We start from the raw sequence: 24,988 nt of genomic DNA, 5'->3' as shown, positions 1-24,988 counted from the left end.
CTTGGCTTTTTTTTTTTTTTTTTTTTAAAAAAGTAAATATTTTCATTTTATGCAATCATCCAAAATTAATCTTTAAGATATGGCATACAAAGTATGATGGTTCTTTGGAAACATGAGCCCAGGCTCCCTGTATAAGACACTTTTGTATGAAAAAAGCAATGCTGTGCCCATATAAGAAAGGGAAGAAAAGAGAAAGGGTAAGGACCCCAACAACTTTTGCACATCACAGAAAAGTGAATTATACAACACAGCAAACAGACTGCAGCTTCCAGCACAAAAATCCCTCAATATTTGCACATTATCTATGCCTAGTCAGTCTTTTTGCTTTCTACACTGACCAGTGGCACCAAGTAACATTAACTCTTAATGAGGTGTACGATTTTTTATTTTCTACATATGAATGCAATTGGCTATTAACTGAGCTCCTGATAAGTCAGATACTGATTTCAATCCAGGAAAAAAAAAGGTTAAAGCAAAACCACATTTCTCCACCTCTAACGGTGTCAACTGCCAGTGCTGTGAATTCTCCCTGCCCCCCTCCCAACAAAAGCAGGAAAATACTTCAGGAAAAGAAAAAAAAAAGTGGGCAAAATTCAATTCAGTAATTTACAGGGAAATAAAGCAAGTTGTAGAAATTTGGTTCATTCTGCCAAGCACCTTGTGTGCCAGTGAAATCTTCTGAACTAAAAAGATTCTCAAGGGTGACAAACTGACTACAGTAGAATACTATGGTCAGATAAAAATCTTAGTGGGTCTTCTGTATAACTACTGTAGTGTCTGTAAATACACAGAATATACACATACACATACTGACAGAAAACATCCACAGCTCCAGCTTCAAATGCTTTTCCAGTGAACTCTTGCAATCAATTAAGAGACTACTGTGCTCAGACTATGTTGGCAAGTACATCCTGAAGCTCACATCAGCAGAACACTTAAGGTTTTTACTGCAAGTCAAACTACACATCCAGAACTATTTAACTATGCAGTAAAGCTAATGATATCTGAACTGAACTCCTCTCCAATACAAAAGGCATAGCAGCAGCAGCAGCTGCAAAAAAGAACATCACTATACTTCAGACTATTAAATTGCCAGGACCGCAGAATGACTTGCAGCTTCCTTCTTCCCCTAGGGACCACAAAGGACCATTTCAATCCCCCGAGAGTCTGTAAGAAGCTTTGATTTGCAGCTAACAATGCCATTCCTTAAAGCTTCTCACTAATGTTCAGGACTCTACAGATGAGATATGCTAAAAGATCTTCAGATCTTTGCATGTGTGACTTCTCATAGTGTACTAGATTAAAATAACTAATTCTTAACGTACAACTTAAAAAAAAAACCTAAACACTGGAAAAGGCACTTTCAGCTTGAAAGAGTTGAAGAAGATAACCCTTTTTTTCTGAAGTAATTCAAAAGCACAATAAGTTTTACATCATTAAAAATACTTCCAGAGTAACTGGAGTCAGTTCTTTGCAGTAAAGACTACCATCAACATAGTTGCAATTGCTACTGCACCTCCATGCACACATACTCAATTTTCAAAACAGTTGTATTTGAGATGAAAAGTAAGATCAAGCCCCCTCTCAAATAATAAGTGTTATCCACCTGTATTACAAGCAATTGGAAAAATGATAAAACATACAGCAGAAAAAACTAAATTTATTATGTGTCATTGAGAGGGAGGCTTCTCCGCATTATAACTGCCCCGTACTTGTGCAAAGCAATTGTAACAAAAGATGTAGGTAATATTTACTAACACAATTAATATTTATCAGTACAAGGAAATCATTAACGTTGTTCAGCATCACATGGGTAAAACAACAGCAACGATATGATCAATAAAACTGAGTAACACCACTGAAAATGCTATCTGTAGACAAACGAGCTTAAAGACTGGTACCTCTGTAATGAGTCAATAAATGAATTTGCTCCTGAGTTATTTCCCCACAAATCAAAAGGATAACAATTTAATTTTACCGAAAAGGGAACTAGTTGTCCTATTCTCAGTTACACCGATTGGAGTAAAATCTTAGTGTACCATACTTGAAATTTATCACTGTATCTCCTCTACATTTACTGTACAAAAACATTGTTTCTCACAGGACATTTACTACATCGATTCACCTTACAGGATCAAACCATAATTCCATCAAGCATATCAAACTTTAACCCACAGAAGTTTACTTTCACCAGAATAGATGAAAAATAAACCTAAAGTGGAAGAATTTGAAAGACTGCTCAAAAAATTGCAATGCTGTTATGAATAACTCTGTATTTACAGGAACTACTACCAGATAACTATTCCAAAAGCTCCTGAAGTCCAAAGTAAGTTTCTGGTTTGTGGTTGCAATTTTTATAATCCCCATTTAAGCCAAGCAACAGCTGCTCTGAAATTTGTTTTCTTAAGAGAATCATGTTACAGTGAAATGAATCATAGCTGGATCAGCTATACTGTACTGGGTACAGTTGTTTACTTCATTTTTCCTTGGTGACAAGTCAAGGGTTAATCTTATGACTCGGCCTGACAAAACAAGTCAGCTGGAGACAGGGCCAATTTTTTAAACTTGATTTCAGACAGACATGCCGTCAGCAGAGGAGCACTGAACTGACATGCACTTTGTAGCCTGAATTGTTTCCACTCATGACCCTGTACTGTGTGTCAAAAACAATAAACTGCCTGTTTCTAACATATGTAAAGAGATTATGAAAGCTGATGCAGAACGAAATACTGACCTAATAATAAACCAAGCTACCTGTAGGAGAGTATTTTCAAAGATTGTTTTAACATGAAGAGAATTTGTGAATGAACTACATGTTCTCCTTGAAAACAAACTTTTATGTGAAATACGTTTTTGTCCAACTTGTCAGAGTCACAAAGCAAATACACAATAAGCATATGGAACCCATCATTTGAATTTATAAACATAATTTCTCCAGATCACTGAAGATTATACAGTATGAAAGATAATTATAGAACTGTCTTAATGGACAAGACCAATCCTCTGGTCAAACGTGTTCCACAACAGACTGAAATATCAAAATACTTTAAAATACTTTTTTTATCACAGTTTCATTATTTTAAATGGATCTATTCAAACACAACAAGCAGCAACTTTTACAATTAATTATGTGTAACTAGTTACTTTAAAGTTCCTTTTCCATTCAAAAAGTGACTGTGATGTGTAAACCCATGTATCACGAGTTTCCTCATGGAGAGTTGGCTTCAATCTTGCTGAAAAAATGTTAATACAGTAAGAGCCCAAACCTGCTTTTGATGGGGATACCAATTCTACTGTTCTCACTTGTTTTCATGTCATTTCTTAGCAGCTAGGTTAACCTGCTATCTTTGGAAACAAGGTGAAGGCAACCGCCCTAGAAGTCTCTCCTTTCCTCCCCACTCTGTTCAGGGTTGGGACTTACTATCAATTTCAACCACATTTGACAAAGGAACAGAAGTTTCACAAGCGATTAAATTCTTACCAGTTCTAAGAAAACTGGAACCTGAACAGGAGAGACACCCCAACTGATGCCCCACTGAAATAAAGGCAAGGAACAGGGAAAAGGGTAATAGATAAATTAATAGAAATAAGTCTGACACTGAACAACCTGTTGCTAATTCAAATATATATAGTAACTTCAAGCTGCTTCTTTTGCCACAATTCAAAAAAAAAAAAATTCTAGGCATCCTGGGACTCCCAAAGTAATTTATTTTAAACCCAAACATTTATGACAATTAACTATAGCGAGGCCAAAGTTCATTGATAAAGGATGCATTGAACATAATGCATAATGTAGCTGTTAGAATAGACAAGATTTCAAGCCTTAAGAAACAAACCTGGCTGTTTTACAGGGAAAACACATCACTTATTACACTGTCCTCTATTTATTTCATTAGTTAAGTAAATGTTAATTTATTTTAAAATCCTGGAAGCATAGCCTTCTGTTGTTAACTAACCACTAAGTATGCTGTTCATCAGAGGCAGAGCAGACTAACTGCATGGAAGACAATTTAAAATAACCCAGTGGACTACATTTGATAGTCAAAACCCCCACAGTATCCAAAGAAAGGTATTTTAAGAAAATTAATTTACCAATCTACACAAGAGCTAAAATAGTTTGGTGGTTTTCCTATTCAAAAGATTTGTCTTTAACTTCACATTTAGCATTCATGTTACTATAACCAGGGAAGAGGGAACAGTTTGGAGGAATAGAGAATAAACAACAAATACTAATGAAATTGGTATTAATTGCTGTCTGTTACATTTACCTAGCAATATTATAAGGGTTTTTTTTTGCGGGGTGGGGGTGTGGGTGGAGGGCGTGGGATGGGGGGGGGGGGGGGGGGCGTTGAGCAAGAGCTGTTGGGTTCTTTGTTGTTGGTTGATTTGGGTTTTTTTTTGTTTGCAAAAAACTCTAGTTACCTATGACTGATATGGGAAAAAACACAAAGTTGGTGATTGTTTGTTTGTGTTTGGTTTTCTGTTTGTTTGTTTGCTTTTTTTTTCAAATTGGAAACTACAGCTAGGAATTTTCTCTTTTGGTAGTTTTCCAAATAATATTTCATTTCAGATGTTTAAGTTTTTACATAAATATTTTACTGGAATTAAAAGAATGAGGAAAAAAGTGCTGTATATCACATTCTTCAGAATCAAACACAAAATGATTTATTTAAGGAAGTTTTAGAACTTGTTTCAAAATCAACTGTGATAGGATATTGTTCAAATTAAGAAAGTTTTCTTATTTGGCTGAAAATATAAAGCACTTAAGGTTTGAAAGGCTCTACATGAAGGTCTTAACTATCCATATCTGCATTAAAAAGTAAATAAAAATATTTATTATCCTGAGGCAATAAGTTATCCCATCAGAAGCCAGATAACCATCATCCCAAAGTGTGCTGAAAACCTAGCCAATCTGAAAATGTGTATAGACCTTAAAGAACTTTAAAACCTGAAATGAATTGGCAAGGCCATGTTACTGAAACTTTCAGAAGACTACATGAATTACAAATTTTTTCACATCAACTCAATATGGCCAAGAAAATTTATCTGAAAAATTAATAAGTGATTAAGGGGTCCCTCTGCTGGTCCAACCTCAGTATCATGTAACTTTTATTTCTTTACTGAAGTACAATGTATTTTTCACTTTCTCCCCTCACCAAAACCATGCTGCTATACCTGCACTTGTATGATCTCCCTGTAGGTGGCTCCATAGCCAAAACCTGAGCCCAGCCTAATACATCGATACAAGCACACTTTTTGAATTTATTAAATAATTCCGTGTCAGAGAAGCTTTAGAAGACTGCATGTCAAAATGCAGAGAGCTAATTGTGCCTCAGCATATATCTTCTTGCATCTCTCCCCTTCTTCTGTACTCCACACCTTGCTGCTTGGAAAAACTGTTTTGCATACGAAGCCAAGTGAGCCATCAAAAGCCAAATGTGCAATCCTTTTGTCATCCACAGTTAGGAATTCGTCTACTACTTCCCTACAGAAACAAAAACCACTGACAGCTAACCCTACCTATCAGTGCAAATGGTATGAAACCCCATAATGAAATCTCCAAGACTGTACAACTTGCTTTCTTTGCAAGTCTTGACATCACAGGAAACTCTGGCTCTAAACAAGAGTAATCTGATTCAATTTCTTCCCTTCAGTGTGTAATGACATATCTTCATCTGAAATTTCATTGAAAGAGTATGTAGTGCTTTAATTTCAGTACCACTGCTTTGGAAAAGCAATCACTTTTGTATTGCCCATTTCTGACAAGCGGCACGGTCACAGCAAAGCAACCTGCCCAACATTTAGGCTGAGCAAACACCTGAAAGAGACATCATGGTTCAACAGCACATAAAAGTTGAGCAACACAACGTTGCTCACTACTTTCCCAGCTGGTTTCAGGGATGATAAAAGCCTTCCCACCGAAACCACAGGTATTATCAAGCAAAAGATATTTAAAAAATACTCTTTGGAAAAGCTTTTATCCTTATCTGTTGTTATAAAGCACCACACTAATTTATGGTAACGGACACATTAATCTTTGAGGTAAAGCAGGAGTTGCAGCAATTCCATATAACTTCTCCCTAAATTACATGAACTGCAATTCAGTCATGTTATTTTTTCAGAGAACAGTTTTAGAACCATGAACAGATTCAAGGTTCTTTTATGTAGATTTACGCTTTAACTGAAGACCATCTAATATGCTCATTTTGATATATAGTGAAAATTTCAAAAATAAAATATCTGCAGTAAATCTAAACACAGAGAAATAATTTGATGTCATTATCTATCTATCATATATGTAAATGCAGATTTTTCACAGAGATCTCTCAATTAAGGGATGTCACAATAGTTCACCACAGTCATATGACAAGACAGTTACTTTGGAAAAACGATCTGATTGCTATATAAAAAAATGCTAGTAAGAGAGGGTTAGTGAAGTACCTTCACCCTCATTGAGAACTCAATCTGAACTCTCACAGCAGGACTTTGCAATGGACTGCTTAGCCGTTTAATCACAGCTAAATGGTATTGTATAGCAAAGAGTGGGTAGGAAGCTATAATCTGAGGTTACTGCTGTTTTCAGATAAACTTCAAATAACGGTCATGTTAAAAAAATGCTACAATAATCTAACCAGAAAACCAGGTCTTTTTCTTAATAAACATAAAATCTCAAATAAACACTTTTACTTGGTCTGTAATAATATAGGGGTTGGATGTTTTATATTTGCCTTTTGTTCAAGCTCACAGACAAAGACCTTGCTTAAAAAGGAGTATAGAGCAAGTCCCTAAAAACTTTATCCCTTGAATCAGGAGACCAAAAATGAGCATAAAGCAGAAGTGAAGATGATAGACTGAGTCATGAGGAAGAAATCACAAGTTCTGTGTTGCATTACCCGTAAGGATTTATTTGCTTAGTTTTGTTATTTAAAACTGCCTTCTAAAACACAGCACAGCGTCAGAGGCAAGGGTCAGGCAAGCTACTGCTGTCTTTGAGAGTTTTAAATACTAAAGACAAGTGACAGTCAAATGTATCACTTGACCACACAAAGCAAATCAGAACAGCTGGGAACAAACTAAATGCTGCTTTTTACATTTTGACACCATTTCTGACCAGTGGGAAAAGAAACTTTAAAAAAAAGGTAAGTCCTACTAGGAACTCAGTTAAACACAACAACACAGTCAGTTAAACATCACACAGTATGTCTACCCAGGATGATCCAAAGTTTTTATTCAGAGCGATAGGCTTCCTAAAAGTATTCCAAGGATGTTGCTTTATATCAGGTCACTTCAACACACATTAACCTTGTTAATATTGAGGATAATTCTCTGCAGGAAGTCCATTCAGCATGGTGAATGTTATATTTTTTAATACATTCTAAACATTAAAGTCTCAAAAACTGGGTTTCAGATAAACATTCAGAGGACTGGATACTTTCCACCCCACCATTTCAAATAATCACTTTTTGCCCTTCAGGAGGAGTGGAGGAAAGAGGGAGCATAGAAGAGAGTATGAGCTATTATTTTTCTTCTGGTACCACTGCTATCTTTATGAGACATCTCTTGAAATATATTTCTCAAACTTGGTCTTAAAAGACTATCATGATACCAAAAAGAGAAGTGCCTTAAATGTTTGGGAGGTTGCTCTATGCATGCAAACCAAGTTTTCTCTAGCTTTGGTTCATAAATAATTCTTGCAATAAATTAGCACCCATGGACTATATACATACTATAGAAGGTAATATATATGAGGAAACCCTATAATCAAGCTATAAATTGTCTTATATGTATTGAAAAATGTAATGAGTTTGAATTCAGGACATCTCTCAGATAAGAAAATACTAACCTGACAATCTCCTATTTAATAAGTGGCAACCTAAAGTTTATTATTAACTGACAGTCTCAAGTACTGTAGAAAGTCTAAAATACTGAAAACAGTTATTAGAAATGGCACTACACAGAAAACAATCAGATAATTGTGCCTGTGTATCACAGCTGATCTGTAACAAAAATCAACAGACATTATGTATTTCAGGTTATTTCTCTGATATGAGACTAATTAAATGGCAAAAGAATGATGAGAGATAGTCATACTATTTTTCTTGGAATTATGACCTCATGATAGCTACTGATTATGGTCCTAATCATAAGTATTAGCTTACAATATTTTCTGACTACACACATAAATTGTATGTTTCTGCCCATAGCCCATCCATAATTGTGGAAATCTACCTGTGCGTTTCCAAAACGGAGCCTTACTTTTTTTTCTTCTCCCTCTGTGGACTGAACAGCTCTTTGAAAACCCTGACACAGTGCTCTTCCTAACTCAGCCCCGTCAATTAGTTACAACTGGTTTCAGGTCACATGATGTTATTAGTTTCTTGGCTTAGTTAAGGTAACTCCTATAACCAGAAAAATTCTCATAAATACAAGAGTTTTGAATCTCTGAGGATAATGTAACTCACTAAACAGTATTTCCCCCCCTGCTGTAATATAAATGGCACATCTTAATCTTGCTGTTCACTCACGCCTGGCTTGAGCTAACAGTGCGAAAAAAATAACACGCTGATCTTTTAGTTTCTACCCTCTCCACAAGGCTTTAAATTTAGGACTTGTAGTTTAACATGCTTGCAAGTCAACTTTCAAAATGTTTGGGGCAATGACTCACCACTTAGCAACTTACGATAGGAAAACTAAAAAATGCATTTCCCTGGTGCATTTAATTTTTACAGTAAAAGGACAAATTCAGATTGAACTGCATTCCAGAAAATAACTAAGCTATTCATTAGCATTTTTGTCTGGAACTGTTTTTACTTTAGGCCCTGATAACAATACATGAAGAAAAATAAACCTCAAAGCAAGTAATTTCAGAAAATACCATACAAACCCAAGAGAAAAAGAAACAAACTAGAGGAAGATTTAAATAAAACATAAAAAAAAAAATCATTATTTCTTAAAAGACTGTTATTAAATTACAGTTATATTAGAAATCAAATTACTGCTGAGTATCTGTTGACATGGTAGTCCCAATACTAACACAAAAACATTGCAGAAAAAAAAACTTTTAGAAACTGAAAAATTAATGTTACTGTAAAAATCTGTATTTTTAAAGTATCATCTTTCTTGTAACATTCCATATTATAATTAAAACTTCCCTGCACTACCTATTAGCTAAATCAATTTTTGTATTTCCCACAATATATTCTGACTTCTTGCCAAGGTATATTTAAAGTAAAGACAACACTTACATAATTATCTACTCGATTTAATTTTCCTATGACACTCAGTGAAATTTAGTTCTGTGTCATCTTCCACACACATAATATCTCATATCACTTTTTTTTTAATATGTCATTCTACCTCAAGGCTCTATTCATCACAAAACACTGAAATACAGAGAAACAGTACTTAAAAATTGCAGCATTGCAATCATTGATTCTTCACAGTAACTGCACTTTATTGTGCAGATTGGTACAATGGTAATACAAATAAAATTTATCAGCATTTTGTTGTCTCCACTCTTCTCACAGAAGAAGAATTAAAGGAAAACCATTTGAAAAATATTGCTTCTTACAATTAAAGCCTGGCAAGAGAAATGAGAGAAATTTTTCATTTGCTAAAATGATCTCTCTACCTGGCTGATGCTACTAAATATTAAACATGTAATGTAAGCTTTATTACTTGCCTCGAATTACAGTAATAAATTACATGAAAATTGCACTGCTATGTGTTTTAGCTTCTCTGACATTTTAAATATATTTTTGTTAATCTAGCAGAAATCATCTGCTAGACTGTAAAGCCACCCCACATAACACGCAACTGTTAAAATGTAAATTGCCAAACTATTTTTAGCTGCTGCTGAAGGGGGGGAAAAAAAAAGGGGGGGGGCGGGGCCGGGGAAGGGGGGGACTGGGGAAGAAGAAGAAGAATATTCCTGGCCTCGGGAATAATGATTTGAGGCATTGTGTTCATTTTGTTTATCAAGCAGCTATTCAGCCTCTAGTGGGGCCCAAGTGCTTATGCAAGCAAAAGCTTTTAAGAGTGCCTGCAGCTGCAATCCTGGCTTCCAGGTAGGCTGCAGGTTCAGAGCACAGCTGCCCCAGGCCATCTATACTATCTCAGCTCCATCTGGAAGTACAGTTAAAATAGGATTTCAGATCCCGGTTTCTGTATATATCACCATGAGCAGGGGGAGGAAGAAGCGAAAGAGAGGGAGGAGAGAACAGAGGAGATGCGAGGACTAGAAGTCACCATTCGTACTTCAGACTCAATACAAAATAAAAAGATCAGACCCATTTTGTTCCCACTGTATTACTGTTGCCTGTGCAGGATGTTCTATTCAGCCTATCCGGCTTTGAGTTATGACTCATCCAAGTGCACCTGCGCCCATGTGTTAAGTACTGCCAAATAAAAGCCCAACATCCATTTACACAACAAAGAGATGTACCCCGCAAGGCAGCAGAGCTTCCCCCTCCCCTCCTGTTTGTTCTGAGCAGGGGAAAAAATAATTCTGTCCTTCACTTCATCGGGGATTTTTCATTTCACGTGGATTTTTAAATGCAGATTCATTTATAAACAATTTTCTTCCTTTTAAGAATAAAGCATATTTAATACCACAAAACACCCCTATAGCATTAGATTATCACAGCCATTAATGATTTTTCCACCAAAACCCTTCCAACCTTTTTCATCAAAGCCCTTTATTCTCGAAGGATAAATTTTCAAGCAAAGAGGGATCAACAAACTAGTTGCTTGAAAGCTTTCCTGATGCTAGGCTGAAGTTAGGAAAGGCTTAATGAAGGCTTTAAAATCCACCAGGGCTTCACAATGAACATCTGACTCGGTGATTTATGCATATTAATAACCTCAGTCCTACTGAGGCAAGCTGAGCTGTACATGTCCTCCGAATCTTAATGTCTTCAGCTCCACTGGGATTATTACAAATGTAAATTTCTAAGATTCTCAGCTATTAATCTCTGTCTGTCCTCCTGTTCAGCAACATAATGACTAATTAAACATCAAAAGACCTGTACAGGAGATCTTCTTTGACAGCTCCTGGCCCAGCTCTCTTCCCAAGAGAGGAATTCAAATGACAGGGACAAGTGGGTAGGCGCATATGAGCAAGCTACAAATCATTGCTAAGAAATCTAAAAATTCCACATCAAATGTGTATTTAGTCCTCCAGAACCACTCCCAATTACCTAGGCTAGCTCTTCACGTCCAGCGGGTCGGCTTCCTAATGCTGAAGTTAAGTCCTTTGTATGTATGTCAGGTAAAGAGAACACAATTTCAGCCCTATTTGTTTACTATAAGTAAAAAACATAGTACTTACAGAAGAAGGCAAACCAGGGGGCACCTTTCTTACTTTCTTTGTCTGCAGAGGATCTGTACACAAAAAAAACAACATTTCAAGTACCTACATCACAAATGAAAAAGAATAAATAGCTACACCATACAGCTTTTCCTTTCCATGATGGATTTATTTTCCAATTTCATTCATTTTTTATTCCATGCCAATTAAATGTCTTTCACAGAATGTAGCATACTGACGTTCTTCTCTGAAGTAAAGCTTTGCTAAATACTTTTTTCCCATAAGGAAAGCAGTGATTCCTAAGAACACTAACACTACAGGGTACACTGATGAGCTTCTACACTTGCTAAGAAACAAAGTAAGATTTTGAGATATATAAAGGAGGAAAATGGAGCTGACTAGCTAGATAAGTGCTTTCCTTTCCTGCACTTCAGAGCAAAGACAGAAGTAGCAAAAAGGAATATATGACATGCTAAAGTATGATTTATACTCTAAAAATGCTAACGTAAATTTTTATAGATTTTAGACCATACCAAGGTTGTAAATAAACAGCATATCTAATGACCTAATTAATTTTCTTAAGTAATAAAAAGAATATAACTGAAATTTGCATGTAATAGTCAAGTTGGAAGTATGATACCTGCTTCCTTCTACCAATAATTATTGTAACATCACAAAAGCACCCAGCAACCTCACTACCTAAATCAAGAATCTGAACCAGTTTAGTCAGCTGCTAATAAAATCAGTCTGAACAGTATGCATACAAATTAGAAATTCACTGATGTTCTGAAGACCAGTATCTGGCAAGATTACCAGTTCTACAGTTGACTGATCGAGTCTTCAATTAAAATACAACATTCTTATTTTTCATTCAGAACATTTAATCACAATTTTATTATATGATATGACAAGATAAAGGGGAGATAAGGTGAGAATATCTGCTGGATATCTTTACTCAGATCATTCGCTATAGGACATGTTTGAAAAGAAAATAAAAGGACTTCTGGAAGAGATATTTACACCGCAGTGTATCACCTAAAAGGGAACACCGGTTGGTTTCAGTGAACTTTAGTAGCAAATTTAAAGAGAGTTTGTTAAAACACTGGTCAGGCAACTCCTTCACAGGGGTAAAATAGCCATAATTTAACTTTGCTTTAAATTCTCGGGGCACCAGTTTTCCAACATTTAACCAGTCTGTTAAAAAAATAGAAATATTTCAGACATGCTTTCTCAAGATATTGAACACAAGACTCAAGATAGAAGTGCATTTCATTTTCCTGGCATTTCTGGAAAAATATTTCCATAAGTTTGTAACCACCACCTGCTATGCCCCAGGTTACAGTCCCCCAAATTCAGCCATGAAAGAAAGAGGAATATCACACTGTTACCAGTTTGAACAGGTTTATACCCCTTGAGCTTCTATTTCAAAGAAATAAATAGGAGTACTACTTTGAAAATGCCATGCTTGGCTTAATTTTGTTTCATTTAACAATATTTGGATCTTACCAGACTCTATATAGCTTGCACAAGTAACTAACTTAATCGTATATTCAAGTATATAATAAAAATCAGACGATCGCATTTAGGACTCTCCCTCAATGACTGCTTCAAACCATAACCTTTCTGCCCACCTGAGTATCCCACTGTCTATTACCCAAAGTCATGCTCTAACAACCCCCATGTTGCTCAGACCTACAGCAGGTTACTATTGGAGTAGTTTCTCACTGAAAACAATTTGGTAGGGCTAAAACTTAATAATAATAATAATGACAACAATACCAACAAAAAACCCTCCAATTCTTTTCTATTAAAGTTCAAACAACCTTCCAAGCAGTAAACAATTTCACTTGAACCCTCCTCAGACCGTTCCTCTTCTGAAACAGATCTGAAGAATTGCTGCATTTGATTCTCATGTTCTGAGGAACATGACTACTTACAAAAGTATTTGCAGACAAAGACAACACCAGATTAAACTGCGGTTGTCTTGACAACAGGTTAAAAAGTTATGCAAAAATAGTATTTTAAGATATACATGTACTTATACATACACACGCACACATATATATGGATAGAGTTCCAAAATAATAGTTTTATAATTAAAAGATATAAAAATCAATTCCAAGCATGTTCAGGACTTTTTTAATGCTCAAGGACTTTGCTGTTCTAGTTAATACTAAAGTTACTTCCAGAAACAATTTGCATTCAATGAAATCTTATTTTGGGTAAAGTATGGTTCAAGTTACATGGTTCCAAAAAACCAAGTTTTTATTATGGAAGTGCCGTAGAGAATGAGGGGACTTAAAAACCCAAACTTATAACTAGAGTAATCCTAATGACATAACACGCTAACATTGAAATATGGTAGATTTTAAACTAGAATATCAGGTTACAGTCTTTCTTTTTATATCAAGATTATTTTTTAAAAACTTGTACACCCAATTATTGGCAGTAGTCTTATAGCAGAAATGACAGAACAGCTGGCTCACTCTCGATTCCTTAATTCAACAGAAAGTCTTTAGAGCTATGAAATATTACTGCTGACTATGACCGAGTATGAATATTCCATTGATCTCTAAGTATCTCCAGAATAAAATACTGTCATAGAATTGTAACAATTTTTCATCAAGTTCCTGCCTGCATATTTTGCAAGGTAGTTTGATTTTAGGATAAAGTACTAGTCTCCAATAGCTAAGAACTTTAAAGGCATGTTGAACCAATTACACTGAACTATATACTGCCCTGAATAAAGTTACTTTTAGCATATAAAAGGATAATTGTTTCCCCTTTGTGTCTTTCCCCTACTAAATAATGGTAATGACCTCAAGGTCAGGCATTTCCAGGAGTTAATGATGGCATGGGTTAAGGGCACTCAGCTGGTCATCAGCTCCTATCCATCTGTCATTATTGCTTTTGCAATTAAGGGTTTTATTGGAGTTTCTTGTTTGTTTTATAAGGAATACTGACCAGTGTTGAATCCAAACTAGCATCCCCCCCCCAAATGTTAATAATTTCAATTTATCTCTTACATAGCAGTTTGCTATAACTTGAATTTCAGTACAGAGCAATCTCTAGTATATAAAATGAACTGTCAAAGAAAATAATAAAGTCTGCAGAAGTGTATCATGAATAAAAGTTTAAAAACTGTCTGTATTACTCACCAAGAGCTGGTGAGTCATGAAGTGGTCTTCGGCGTTGATTTGTTCCAGAAAATGAGTAGTAGGGTGTTCCAGGTTTTCCCGAGGATGACAGCTGACCTGGACTTCCAAGCCCCATATCTGAACGAAGCAGACTGGACTGCAGAATATATGGAGAAAAGTAAAATTAAGCTCTATAACAACTCAGCTGTTAATATACCAGGCTAACAAACTTAACCACACATACTGTTCTTGGCATTTATAGGAATTTACCAGGCTTTCAGTGAAGGTCTTAGCGTTCTAAAAAAATGCTGACTTTTAAAAATAAACATTCAGAGAATATACTATAGCATAATTCAGAAGGGCAGAGCAAGTTTGGCTGTGAGCCTTCAAAAACACATAACCATTTCCGTTTAAAACATCTGAAAGAATCAATTCATACTTAAATTCTAAACAAAAAACATAATACTTTGTTTAGTTTGCAGTGTAACACCTCTTCTATTATATGATATAAACATAATTGATAAAAACTGCTAAGAGTTTATAGGGTAACATTAGGTTTTAGCACATACTTAAAAATCCAGACTTATATTACATTCATAAAAACATGGAATAATTGTTCTCCGCCCCCCCCCCCCCAAAAAAAATCAAATGCAGACAGAAGAGGTAAGAGATTAGATTAATGCACAGATCATAAAAAATCATGACATTTTAAAAACTTCAAACCAACAACGTAGTTGAACCCTACCATTTTTCTTCCTTTTCATGCAGTAAATACAAAAACATTCTAACCACTTAACAAGTGCATTATATATTGTTTGGCCTCACTTTATTTGGATTTCTTTTGCAAAACTGAAATGAATGATTTACAAGAACATAGTTTTTTTCCATGTTTGATACTATGCTTAGCCTTTAGTCTGAAAATCCCCAGACTTGGAGTGAAACCCACAAAACTGTTTGTACAGAAAACATAATGCTACCAGACAGTAAAAATGCATTCACTGCCGCTTCACTCCTGGCTGTTGCATACAGCTTTCCACGTACAGCAGCATCCATTCTGTGTTACATGTAGCTGAAGACACTTTGCTTCTAGTATTTGCAAAATCGGACAGTGTTTTAAGATCATCACAGAATCAGCAGCCTTCAGGAACAAGTGACTTGATTTTTTAATACTTAGTCATTACATAGTGTAGTCTTCCTGTTACGAAGGGGATGAAGCACGGCTGCGGATGGCAGGACAACAGTTATATTTTGCCTACATTCAAACTGCGCTAACATTTCAATTGTCAGATGATGCTAAACCAGAAACTGCTGACTGGATTAACTTTTATACCAAAATAAACTTGAGGTGCCACATAGTTAAAGCTCATCCTTCAGCCCCATCACTCCCAAGCTAACTTTCCTCCTCCCCTGAAACCACTCTCAGCAACAAAGTCCACACACACCCGTGGGTTCCAGAGGCTGCTGAGCAAGCACACTTGCAGTCCGGATCATGGCAGGAACTGCTCTAGTGCTGTTGCCTTCTAGGGCTACAGCAGCCCACTGGTATATATGCAGAGGCCATTGCTCCTGGCTCCCCTCACCTTTCCTTCTAAGGTCTGAATACCCTCATTCATAAATAAATTTGTGTGGGTTGTTTGTTTGGGTTTTTTTTATTACATTAGATCATCCAAGATGATTCTTCTGGTGTGGTGACTTGTGAAAGGTAAAGCTAACTCACATGGCTCTCAGTAAAGTACTAAATCCCTTCTAACTTGCAATGTACTGGGGTTAGCAGAAAATCCAGAGTTCATCTAAAATTACAGTCTATATATAAAATAAGCAATAACCTCAAGTGTGTTTTTCTAGATAAATCATTTCTTATCATACCACAACTGAATTTTCTAGCTTTTACTTGTCTGATGACTAACTTCAGCATAAAAATCTTATATTTTAATTGGAAAGAGTGGTATGTGAAAGTCACCCCATTACAAACTAAAGGAGGGCCCAGAAGTGTTAACTATTTCTTAAAAATGTATCACACAGTTCAAAGATTTAAGTTAATAATGACTAAAAATGTTAAGGCATAAAACCAAAATTTGCCTTCAACTCAATGTCTTCATCCTTATTAGAATAAAATAATCTTCAAATCAGAATTGTTAATATAAAGCCCATATTAAAATGAGATATCCTTATAAGAAACGAGTTGATCTTTAAAAACGAAGTACACCAAAAATACAGGGGGAAGGGGGAAATCTGCTTGTAGACTGTATCAAGATTTGCTGGTTTTGCCTTTGACAAACAGTTAAGAGTTTATTGTTTTGCAGAAAACATGATTATCAGAATATCTGGCTTACATAGTTTAAGTCTGAATTTAGCGTTATTCTAAACATTTATTAGACTTCTAGTGGAATACACTGCAGGAAACCTGGGCAAAGTTTTCAGAAAAGCAGTTCTTCCAAACCAATACTGTCCAAAAGAAGAAATGAAACCAGTTCTGCACCTAGCCCAAGAATACCCAGGACTGAAGGAAAACTTCATTACATAGCCCGTGAGGAAGGGGAGGAAGTACTGTGATAGTTATCATTTCAAGTAGCTGAAAGCAAGGTCCCACTCACAGAATCCCAGAACCAATGAGGCTGGCAGGTACTTCTGGAGTTGTCTAGTCCAGCCCCTGCTTGCTCATATCAGCTGTCAAACACAATTAGGAACTACATCCCATTCACGTTAAAGACAACCCTCCCCTCTCCCTCCCAGCATCTCCTTCTGATCATTGACACTGATTTTGGAAATGCAGTGGGATCCATACAGATGCCTCCAAAAAAAATGGAGTAGAAGGCTTCTTTGTTCCCCTGTTCCTTTATTCATTAAGAGGGAGGAGAGGATGACAAAAAAAGCACCTCCCTGCAAAAAAACAGCCAATCAATAAAAACTCTTAAATTCACTTCTACCAAGCCATCCCAAAAGGCATGTGTCTGTATCTGTTCCAGACCCAACCTCCAACCTTTACCTCATGACATCTGTCACTCTTGCTCTTGTCCTAAGCTTTCCAGTTCTCAACATTTTAATCGGACCCTTAATTTCAAAGCAGCATGGCTACTAAAACATAAAGTGTAATACGATACATACCCAGTAAATCTCAAGCTATGCAACGCACTCTGAAGAAGTTTCCTGATCTATATTGTGTTTGCATAAGAATTTTTATTAAAAAAAGAAAAAAAAATGGTGGTGGTGGGGGAAGGGTGGACAACAAACTCAAAAAACCACTGCCCTCTTCTACCATTCCCACAATCAAATGAAGCATCTGTTTAAAATTTTATAATTGTTCCTCAGTCTTCCAAAAGAAAATAAAAATAGATGTCATTAGTTCAGCTTATTGATTTTTCTGCTTGTCTGAACCAATTGAGAAGCAATATTGATTAGGACTGATCCTTTCCTAAGGGCATCTGATAAAGAAAGGAATACAAAAATACCACTGAGGATAGCAAAAAAGCTTTGTATTATCAGCACCAAGCTTCTCCTGACTAAGTGCCTGGGGTCCCTGCACAGAGGCAGATCGCTTACATACGTAGTTTGCAACATTCTCCACAGAGAATGTTCACGCTCACTCCGAACCTCATCTGCCAAGCATGGATCCAATTACTAAAGAATAATCAATGACTGGTTATTCTCCTGAACGCTGCCGAGTCCTGTCTACATTACCATTATAAATGAACAGGCATCACCCTTAAAAATTTGCCTCACTGGATTTTACAAGGCATATTTCCAGCTTCAAAATAAATAAGACTTTATTTAAAGCAATATTTTTCCTAAGGAATATGTGTTCAATAACCAACCTAAAAAAAAAAAAAAAAAATCTAACAGGCTTTTATTACAATCAACTAAGAACATGGCAAGGCTGGTTCCAAAGAGAACACAGAAAAAGAGGTAAACATGACTGCTTTACTTTTCAAATTTATCCTTTTCAGCAAAACCAAGAAACAGTTTTGACAGCCTGACCCAAGAAATAAAGGCTTTTACAAGGGCCACTATCTAGACAAATGCTTTAAAAGGGTCCTTTTCCTAAAAAGTATTCTCATAAAAATGAAATGCAGGAGAGTCCTCTACTCAAACATTGTAAGGGTGAGGTGGGGAGAAAACAATCATATCTACATGTGTGTGTGTGTGTGTGTGTGTGTGTGTGTGTGTATTTATGCACCTTTGTCACAGAAAACAAGTAACTTTGTATTGCAGCTGCACTTACATGCATACAAAGTTAGCTTCCATTCAAACTAACAAGCTAATCAACCATATGCTTACATCAAAATGGTATGCCCAAGATGAAGGCAGCTCTTTACTCTACGTATTTTAACATGGTTTTAAAATTTAGTCTTTCAAAGAATTTGAGCATGAAGGTAAGAAGGAGTTTGACAACTCTGTAAATTTTCTTTTCCCCAGCCCAATTCTATGCATCTTTAGAATCCCAATGATACAATTTGATGCCAAGATATTGCTCTGCCTTCCATGAACATCCAGGACACCAGCCAGCATAATTCGAATATGTTAGTAAACACTTTGATTTTCTTACTTTGATATAAAAAAAGAAATGTGGACAAGTAAATGCCTACAGCTGTCCTTATGCAATATTCCTTGCAGCTCTCCAGCACTTAGGCCACATGTAGATAGGAAAGCCGAGCTATCCTGCAAAATACACAAACCTTTTTAAGAAACACACTCTAGACACTACATTGTCGTATATAAGGTTTTACCTTTTCAAAAATGTACTGGTTATGGGCAGTTAGCCTTGTGCTTCTTAGTCTAAATCTTGTTCACGTTAATTTAAAAAATTCAAGTTTATTAGCAAGTTCTTTAAGAACTCAGGTTTTCCTAGTGTAGTCATAGCCAAACTATGCAATAGTTTCATCCCAATACAACTGTGTGCCTTTACATTATTCATTAATTTCTATCAAAAGAATAATATGGTCAAGAATAAAAGCATTAGCCCATTATATGCAACTGATTATGACAGGGCCATTGTGCTGGCACACGGCAGTCTGCTCTGGCAGTGAAATGAGAGCGGCAGCTTACCAACTGCAAACTTAAATCTTGAAACTGCCCCCCTCCTCCCCCATCTGGTCAACTGGATTTTATTTTTTTAGTTCTTTTGCATTAGCTTCCTTTTCAAAAAGTTTATGCCTTGAGTCCCAGTAGTCAGGCTGTCCTATTTAAGGCAGGAAAACTGTTTAAATAAAAAGTACTTAAGTGTTTAGTTAAAAATTGGGAGCTTAGATACATTATTTTGTGAAAGTAGGGTAACACAACAGCACTCATTTCACTCAAAACCCTCCATTACCCCACCACACAGTGGTAGACAAACCCACTTGTTCTTTCTCAGAATTACGTAGCGCAGATAGTGCATTCCTTGCCTTACTGTAAACTAGAAATGCTACACTGGGAAAAGCAAAAGTTTCATATCACATTCAGTGAGCCATTTGGATGACTTAAAGCATATATATGTCTTAATATTTCACATATCTTGCTTTATAGATAAATCTGACAATTTGCATGAGCTAGTTTAAAAGAATGTAACAAAATTGAGAAGTCGAATTCTCCTAAACTTGCAAAATCCCCCAGCTAAATTGTGTATGTTGTTACTGTGATTTCAAAGGAAAACCTAGCACAAAATTAAAACAGTAACAAGTCATTCCTCTGTAGCATACTAGTACAGTACAGAGGTATGGGCTGCAAAAAGACCATTCACCTGAGTTTCATGTCATGCAGTTAAGCCAAAAATACAACCAAGATATGAAGTACTGACTCTCACTTTACTCAAGACTCCAATCTTTGGAAACTGTGATGAATATGCACTCCAAAATAGGAGCTGAATTTGGAAAAAACACTAACATATGATGTAAATTCATTTTAAATTTAAATTCTAGAGATATGTTTGCAATTATCAGCATGTTGTTAAAGAATCTCATCCTGAGAATATCATCAAATAGTAATGTGAAATACAGTGTTACCATTTTGAGAACAAAGGGACCCTGAATGAGTAATCAATAGCAACTGGCAGAAAATGAGGCATTAATTATGATCCTCTCCAGTGTTTTGTCTCAAACAAGGTTTCATTAAATATATTGTGCTAACCTGTACATCTTCAAGACATTACCAATAGATTTGATCAGATACATTTTTGGTCTGTTTCAGGAGGAGGAAAATACAGAATTAGAAAACCAAAACAAGATCTAAAGTGTTATAACTTGAGCAGTTTTTCTTGATCTATTTAAAGGAAATCAAGGGTTGCTAATAAAATATCTCAGGAGAGTATCCTCTAACAACATACTGGTAATTGCAAACACATTCCTCATTTAAAAAAAAATACTCAGATCATATAATCTCAGTGTACTCTCTTGAAAATTTAATTATCATCTCCTATACCTAAAGTATCATGCAGGTTTGAGAAGATAATGACAGTCATCCATCAACTGCATCCTGCCAGTGTAATCAGGCTAACCTAGCTCACTGGAGTAAAAAACAGCTACCTAGGGTACTAAACACTGAAGTGATGCAACATCATAAACAAAATAGTTTTACTGTCCTCCCAATTAATGTTAACGCTGAAAAATATCAAGGTATCAATATATTCTCTTTTTACACCAAAGCTCTTCTGAATCACCATGAGCTGCTTATTCAATATGTATACCTACACAGAATCTCCTACTATGGACATTTGTGTATTTGCAAATATACTGAGACTGAGCACAGGGACAGAGGAGGGAGAAGGAAGTAGTTTATTCAGGATTCCATATATGTTTTCTTTACGTTCGAGGAGTAAAGATTAAATGCGAGGGGAAGGAAACATTTTATATTCTTTCTGATCTAAATGGCTTTAAAGCACCTAATTAATACAGATATTTTGAATGAGTCCCTTTCTTGCAATTGTGGCTTCACTGTACTGTTACCGCATATTGGCAAAACTACAAAATCTGCCTTACGCTTCTAAAAGCAGCACCCTGCTGATGTTGGTGTCCAATCCCCGAGGTTATGCTGGCTCAGCTTGTCTTCACTCATCCCCTCCCGGGGCAAGGTATTTTTGCGTTGCTGACTGAATTCTAGGAAGGCATTACTAAGCATTGTGATTACAGGTCAGGCTCCCCTCCCTTTGCCTTTGAATCTTTCCACTACATTATGAAAACAGTAATTTGAACAGCTTTCTTACTAAGATTATACAAAAGCAGAAGGTCTGTGGAGAACTGCAAAATGTCAGAAGAGAAGCAGCTGAGGGGTTATTCATCTACTTTTTAATTTTTTGTACCAGCCTTCCTGCTTTTCTCTATGATTACAAGACATGAACATGAGAAGACAACATTATAATAAAAAATTTTATGCTGAGTCTTATTTACAGAAGTCAGACTATCATCAGCAAAATGATTTCAGAAGATTTCAGACCATTAGTAGAATGTTTCATGTACATGGTATGGAAGCTGTGCATCTCCTCTACCACATAACCAAGAGAAGAGTCTCACTTGCTCTAAGCACCAAGTCAGAAAAAAGTGTAACATGAGAGTTCAAAAACTATCACTAATATAGCAACCAGGTAATTGTTAAGACTTAACATTAAGGACCCACGTTTTCACTAAGTCCAATACTAGAGTGTTAGTAAATAGACAAGCTCAGTAAATATCTTAGGCTACAATCCAATCCCCTCCCCTTAATAAATGTTATCTTTTACTCCCTGCTCCTGTGCCATCAAGAGGACTACCATCTTGAAAAGCACTCCACAGTACAAGGGAAACTAATGCCAGTTGGATGGTTTAGTTCCACAGAAGAAGAATCTAAATGGCAAGTGTGTCTTGTGCTTCTTTCCATCCACTGACTATCTGCTCAAGTCACAATTTCTCCTAGCCCATCCCAGGCAGCAAATGCTAAATAACAGGTTGCTTACACCAGTCATATCTCCCCCTTTCCAATTCTACTCAGGATCTGTATTCATCTTGAGAGCAGTAATCTGTGCAGATGCAAAGTTTGGGAATGGACTTTATCTCTCTGTGAAGTAAGAAAGGAAGGTAAATGGGGGCTCAACACACTAGAGTAGTTATAGACAAACGGAATGAACACCTCAAGAAAATCTAAAGGGCAATCCAGCTCGCCCAAACAGACAGGTATGGGCTGGGAGAAAAGAATTGAGCTAATCTTCTCCCCCACCCTCCAATAATATGGTAAATTTGTAATTGAGAAGCACCCAGCTCTGAGGCAGTAAGATTAGCTGCACACAAACAGTAATTGGCCAAAGAAATTGTATCTGCACTCCATGGTGTAGCATGCATTTTACTTCCTTATGCAGCAATGTGTAAGACAGTAGATATATATTGATTTACAGGATACTCATCACCTTAAATACAATCAAACAATCAAAAATTAAAAGGAGGCAAGAAAATTTGCGAAACCTAAATAGTGTGAGCAAGTGAAGGGTAAAGACAAGTAACAGTTTCTCTGCTTAAGACATTCAAAATGATTCCTTGCAGAACTGCTCTCCTATTATAAATTGCATCCCTCCCCCAACTATAACTAATTCCTAACACCTGCTACCCCCTTCATTCCAGGGGGATGTCTCCCCTGATTAACTTCAGGTGGTCACCTCCAGCTCTGGAAGAAGAAACCTAGCCCCGTGCCCAGTACATTTTTACTTTTAAAAATGGTTCTGCAGGCTCCTTATCTGCTGAGAGACAGGAGTTATTTTTCCAATAGCACAATAAGTAAGTCACTTCTAATAAATTATAATCAAGAAAAAGTTAATATTGCTTGATTTTACTTGAGAAGTGAAATGAAGCAAAACAAACTCAAGTTTGGACATTCCATTTGCTCTTAAACTGTCTATACAACTCCCCACCCCAACCTTCTAAGACGGTATCAGCTGGCAGAATCCAGAGTTGCTGCTTCAGTTAACATTGTGTCAGTGTTTCCTTCAGAACCATTTTTCTTTGAGATTGATAGCTCAGCTGTAAACATCTGCTTTGGGGAGACACCTGATATCAAAGGTGTCACAGAACAGGAGATTAAAAAGAGAAAATTTACAAAATAAAATCAGTTTGTCAGCTTTAAAGTTATATTGATGTTAAAAATCCCACACATCTACGTGCCTTAAATTTTTTTATACTTCTATAACTCACTATTACTTGGATTTAAATAGACATTATGTTCTCTAAACTGTTTCTAAAAATATGTGAAGGAGGAGGAAAAGCAACTGGTACAACTACTTGTAGCCATTTCTAAGGCCCCATAGATAAGAAAGGTCCAAAGTATCTTGTATTTTTCTGCCTCATATGAAAGATCCATCTAAAGCAACTTCAAACACACTGCCAGCAGTGAGCAGAAAGAGGTTTCTTTTCGCTGTTTAAGACACATTAGTTAATATTAAAACAAAAAACAAACAAAAAAAAAAAAAAAACAAACAAACAAAAAACAAACAAACAAAAAAAAAACAACAAAACAAAACAAAAAACACAAAACCAAAAAAACCCAAACCAAAAACCAAGCAAGATAAAACCTTGTGGGTCCATAACTGGTGCAGTCTGACTACAAAACAGTAGCCCCTCTACAGCACTTATGCCTTTTCATAATTAGCATGTTTAAAGCATGCGTATTTTTTCCTCATTGTACGCAATTACGTACAAGTGTATATTCTCTCCACATATTGGATTTTTTTTTAAAGATCTAATTTCAAAACCTGGAAAATTTAAAAAAAAAAAAAAAAAAAAAAGCCTGAAGGAATCCGAGACGCACTAGCTACAAGGTTTATCCTAACATTCTCCAGAAAGAATTATCCACACTCTAGCATCCCTTTTGTCACAATATTACTTTCTCTACTGCCTACCACCTAGGTGTGGTCTAAATATGACTATTTCAAATCATTCCTGAGAAAAGCTATTTAGATCTTTCTATTAATTTAAACCCTTTCATTAGATCCCCTCCTTTTTTTGAATCGTTTCAATAACACTGTAATATTATAGGAGCAGATGGCACATCCTCAACATAGAATAACTGTCTAATTATTTCTCTCAAGGAAGCCAACTAGGGATAGACACCGTAGAGACTCTCTGGCCCTACAAGGAAACACCTAATATATTTGTTGTCCACAGTTGTCCATTACTTCTTTCATCTTCCAGCAAGACATCTACTGCTCACCCTGACATACAATGCCTCAGTAAAGCAAGTCAGTAGTGGTCTATTACAACGGCCCTTGTATTAAAGTAATGAACTGTTAAAAACTTAGCAAAGCATCCTAGGAGCAACTGCAGAGTCATGCTGCCATGCTGCTTTTTGGGGGCTACACCCGCAGATTGAGAGACTTGTTTGGAAGTTTTCATACATGTTCAAAGAACAACTACATTTTAAAATGCAATGTGCTACAAATACCTTTCTCTTCTTTGACTCACGTATTTTAAGTAACATTTCATGTCAGATACCACTAAAACACTACTCTGTCCCACTACCCACAATCATTCATGTCTTTTACTCCTGCCACTTCCAAATTTTTTGCTCTTACAAAACATGTATTTCAAATTACATTTTTTCATACTATTCTTTG

At 36.1% G+C, this 24,988-nt stretch overlaps 1 protein-coding gene across 7 annotated transcripts in view; it reads right to left on the bottom strand.

The window, feature by feature from the left end:
* Positions 1 to 24,988, bottom strand: part of TCF12 (transcription factor 12) — a 174,612-nt gene that overhangs the window by 41,713 nt on the left and 107,911 nt on the right. For all 7 annotated transcript variants that reach the window (XM_042803706.1, XM_042803704.1, XM_032990141.2 and 4 more), the window contains exons 8-9: positions 14,467 to 14,602; positions 11,330 to 11,382 (exon numbers count right to left, since the gene is read on the bottom strand). In XM_042803706.1, coding sequence (XP_042659640.1) covers positions 11,330 to 11,382; positions 14,467 to 14,602 — 189 coding nt within the window. The remainder of the gene's footprint in view (positions 1 to 11,329; positions 11,383 to 14,466; positions 14,603 to 24,988) is intronic.

Source organism: Tyto alba, unplaced genomic scaffold, assembly GCF_018691265.1.
Source record: "Tyto alba isolate M040663 unplaced genomic scaffold, T.alba_DEE_v4.0 Super-Scaffold_41, whole genome shotgun sequence".
Taxonomy (NCBI): domain Eukaryota; kingdom Metazoa; phylum Chordata; class Aves; order Strigiformes; family Tytonidae; genus Tyto; species Tyto alba.
This window is presented reverse-complemented; position numbering and strand designations above follow the sequence as displayed.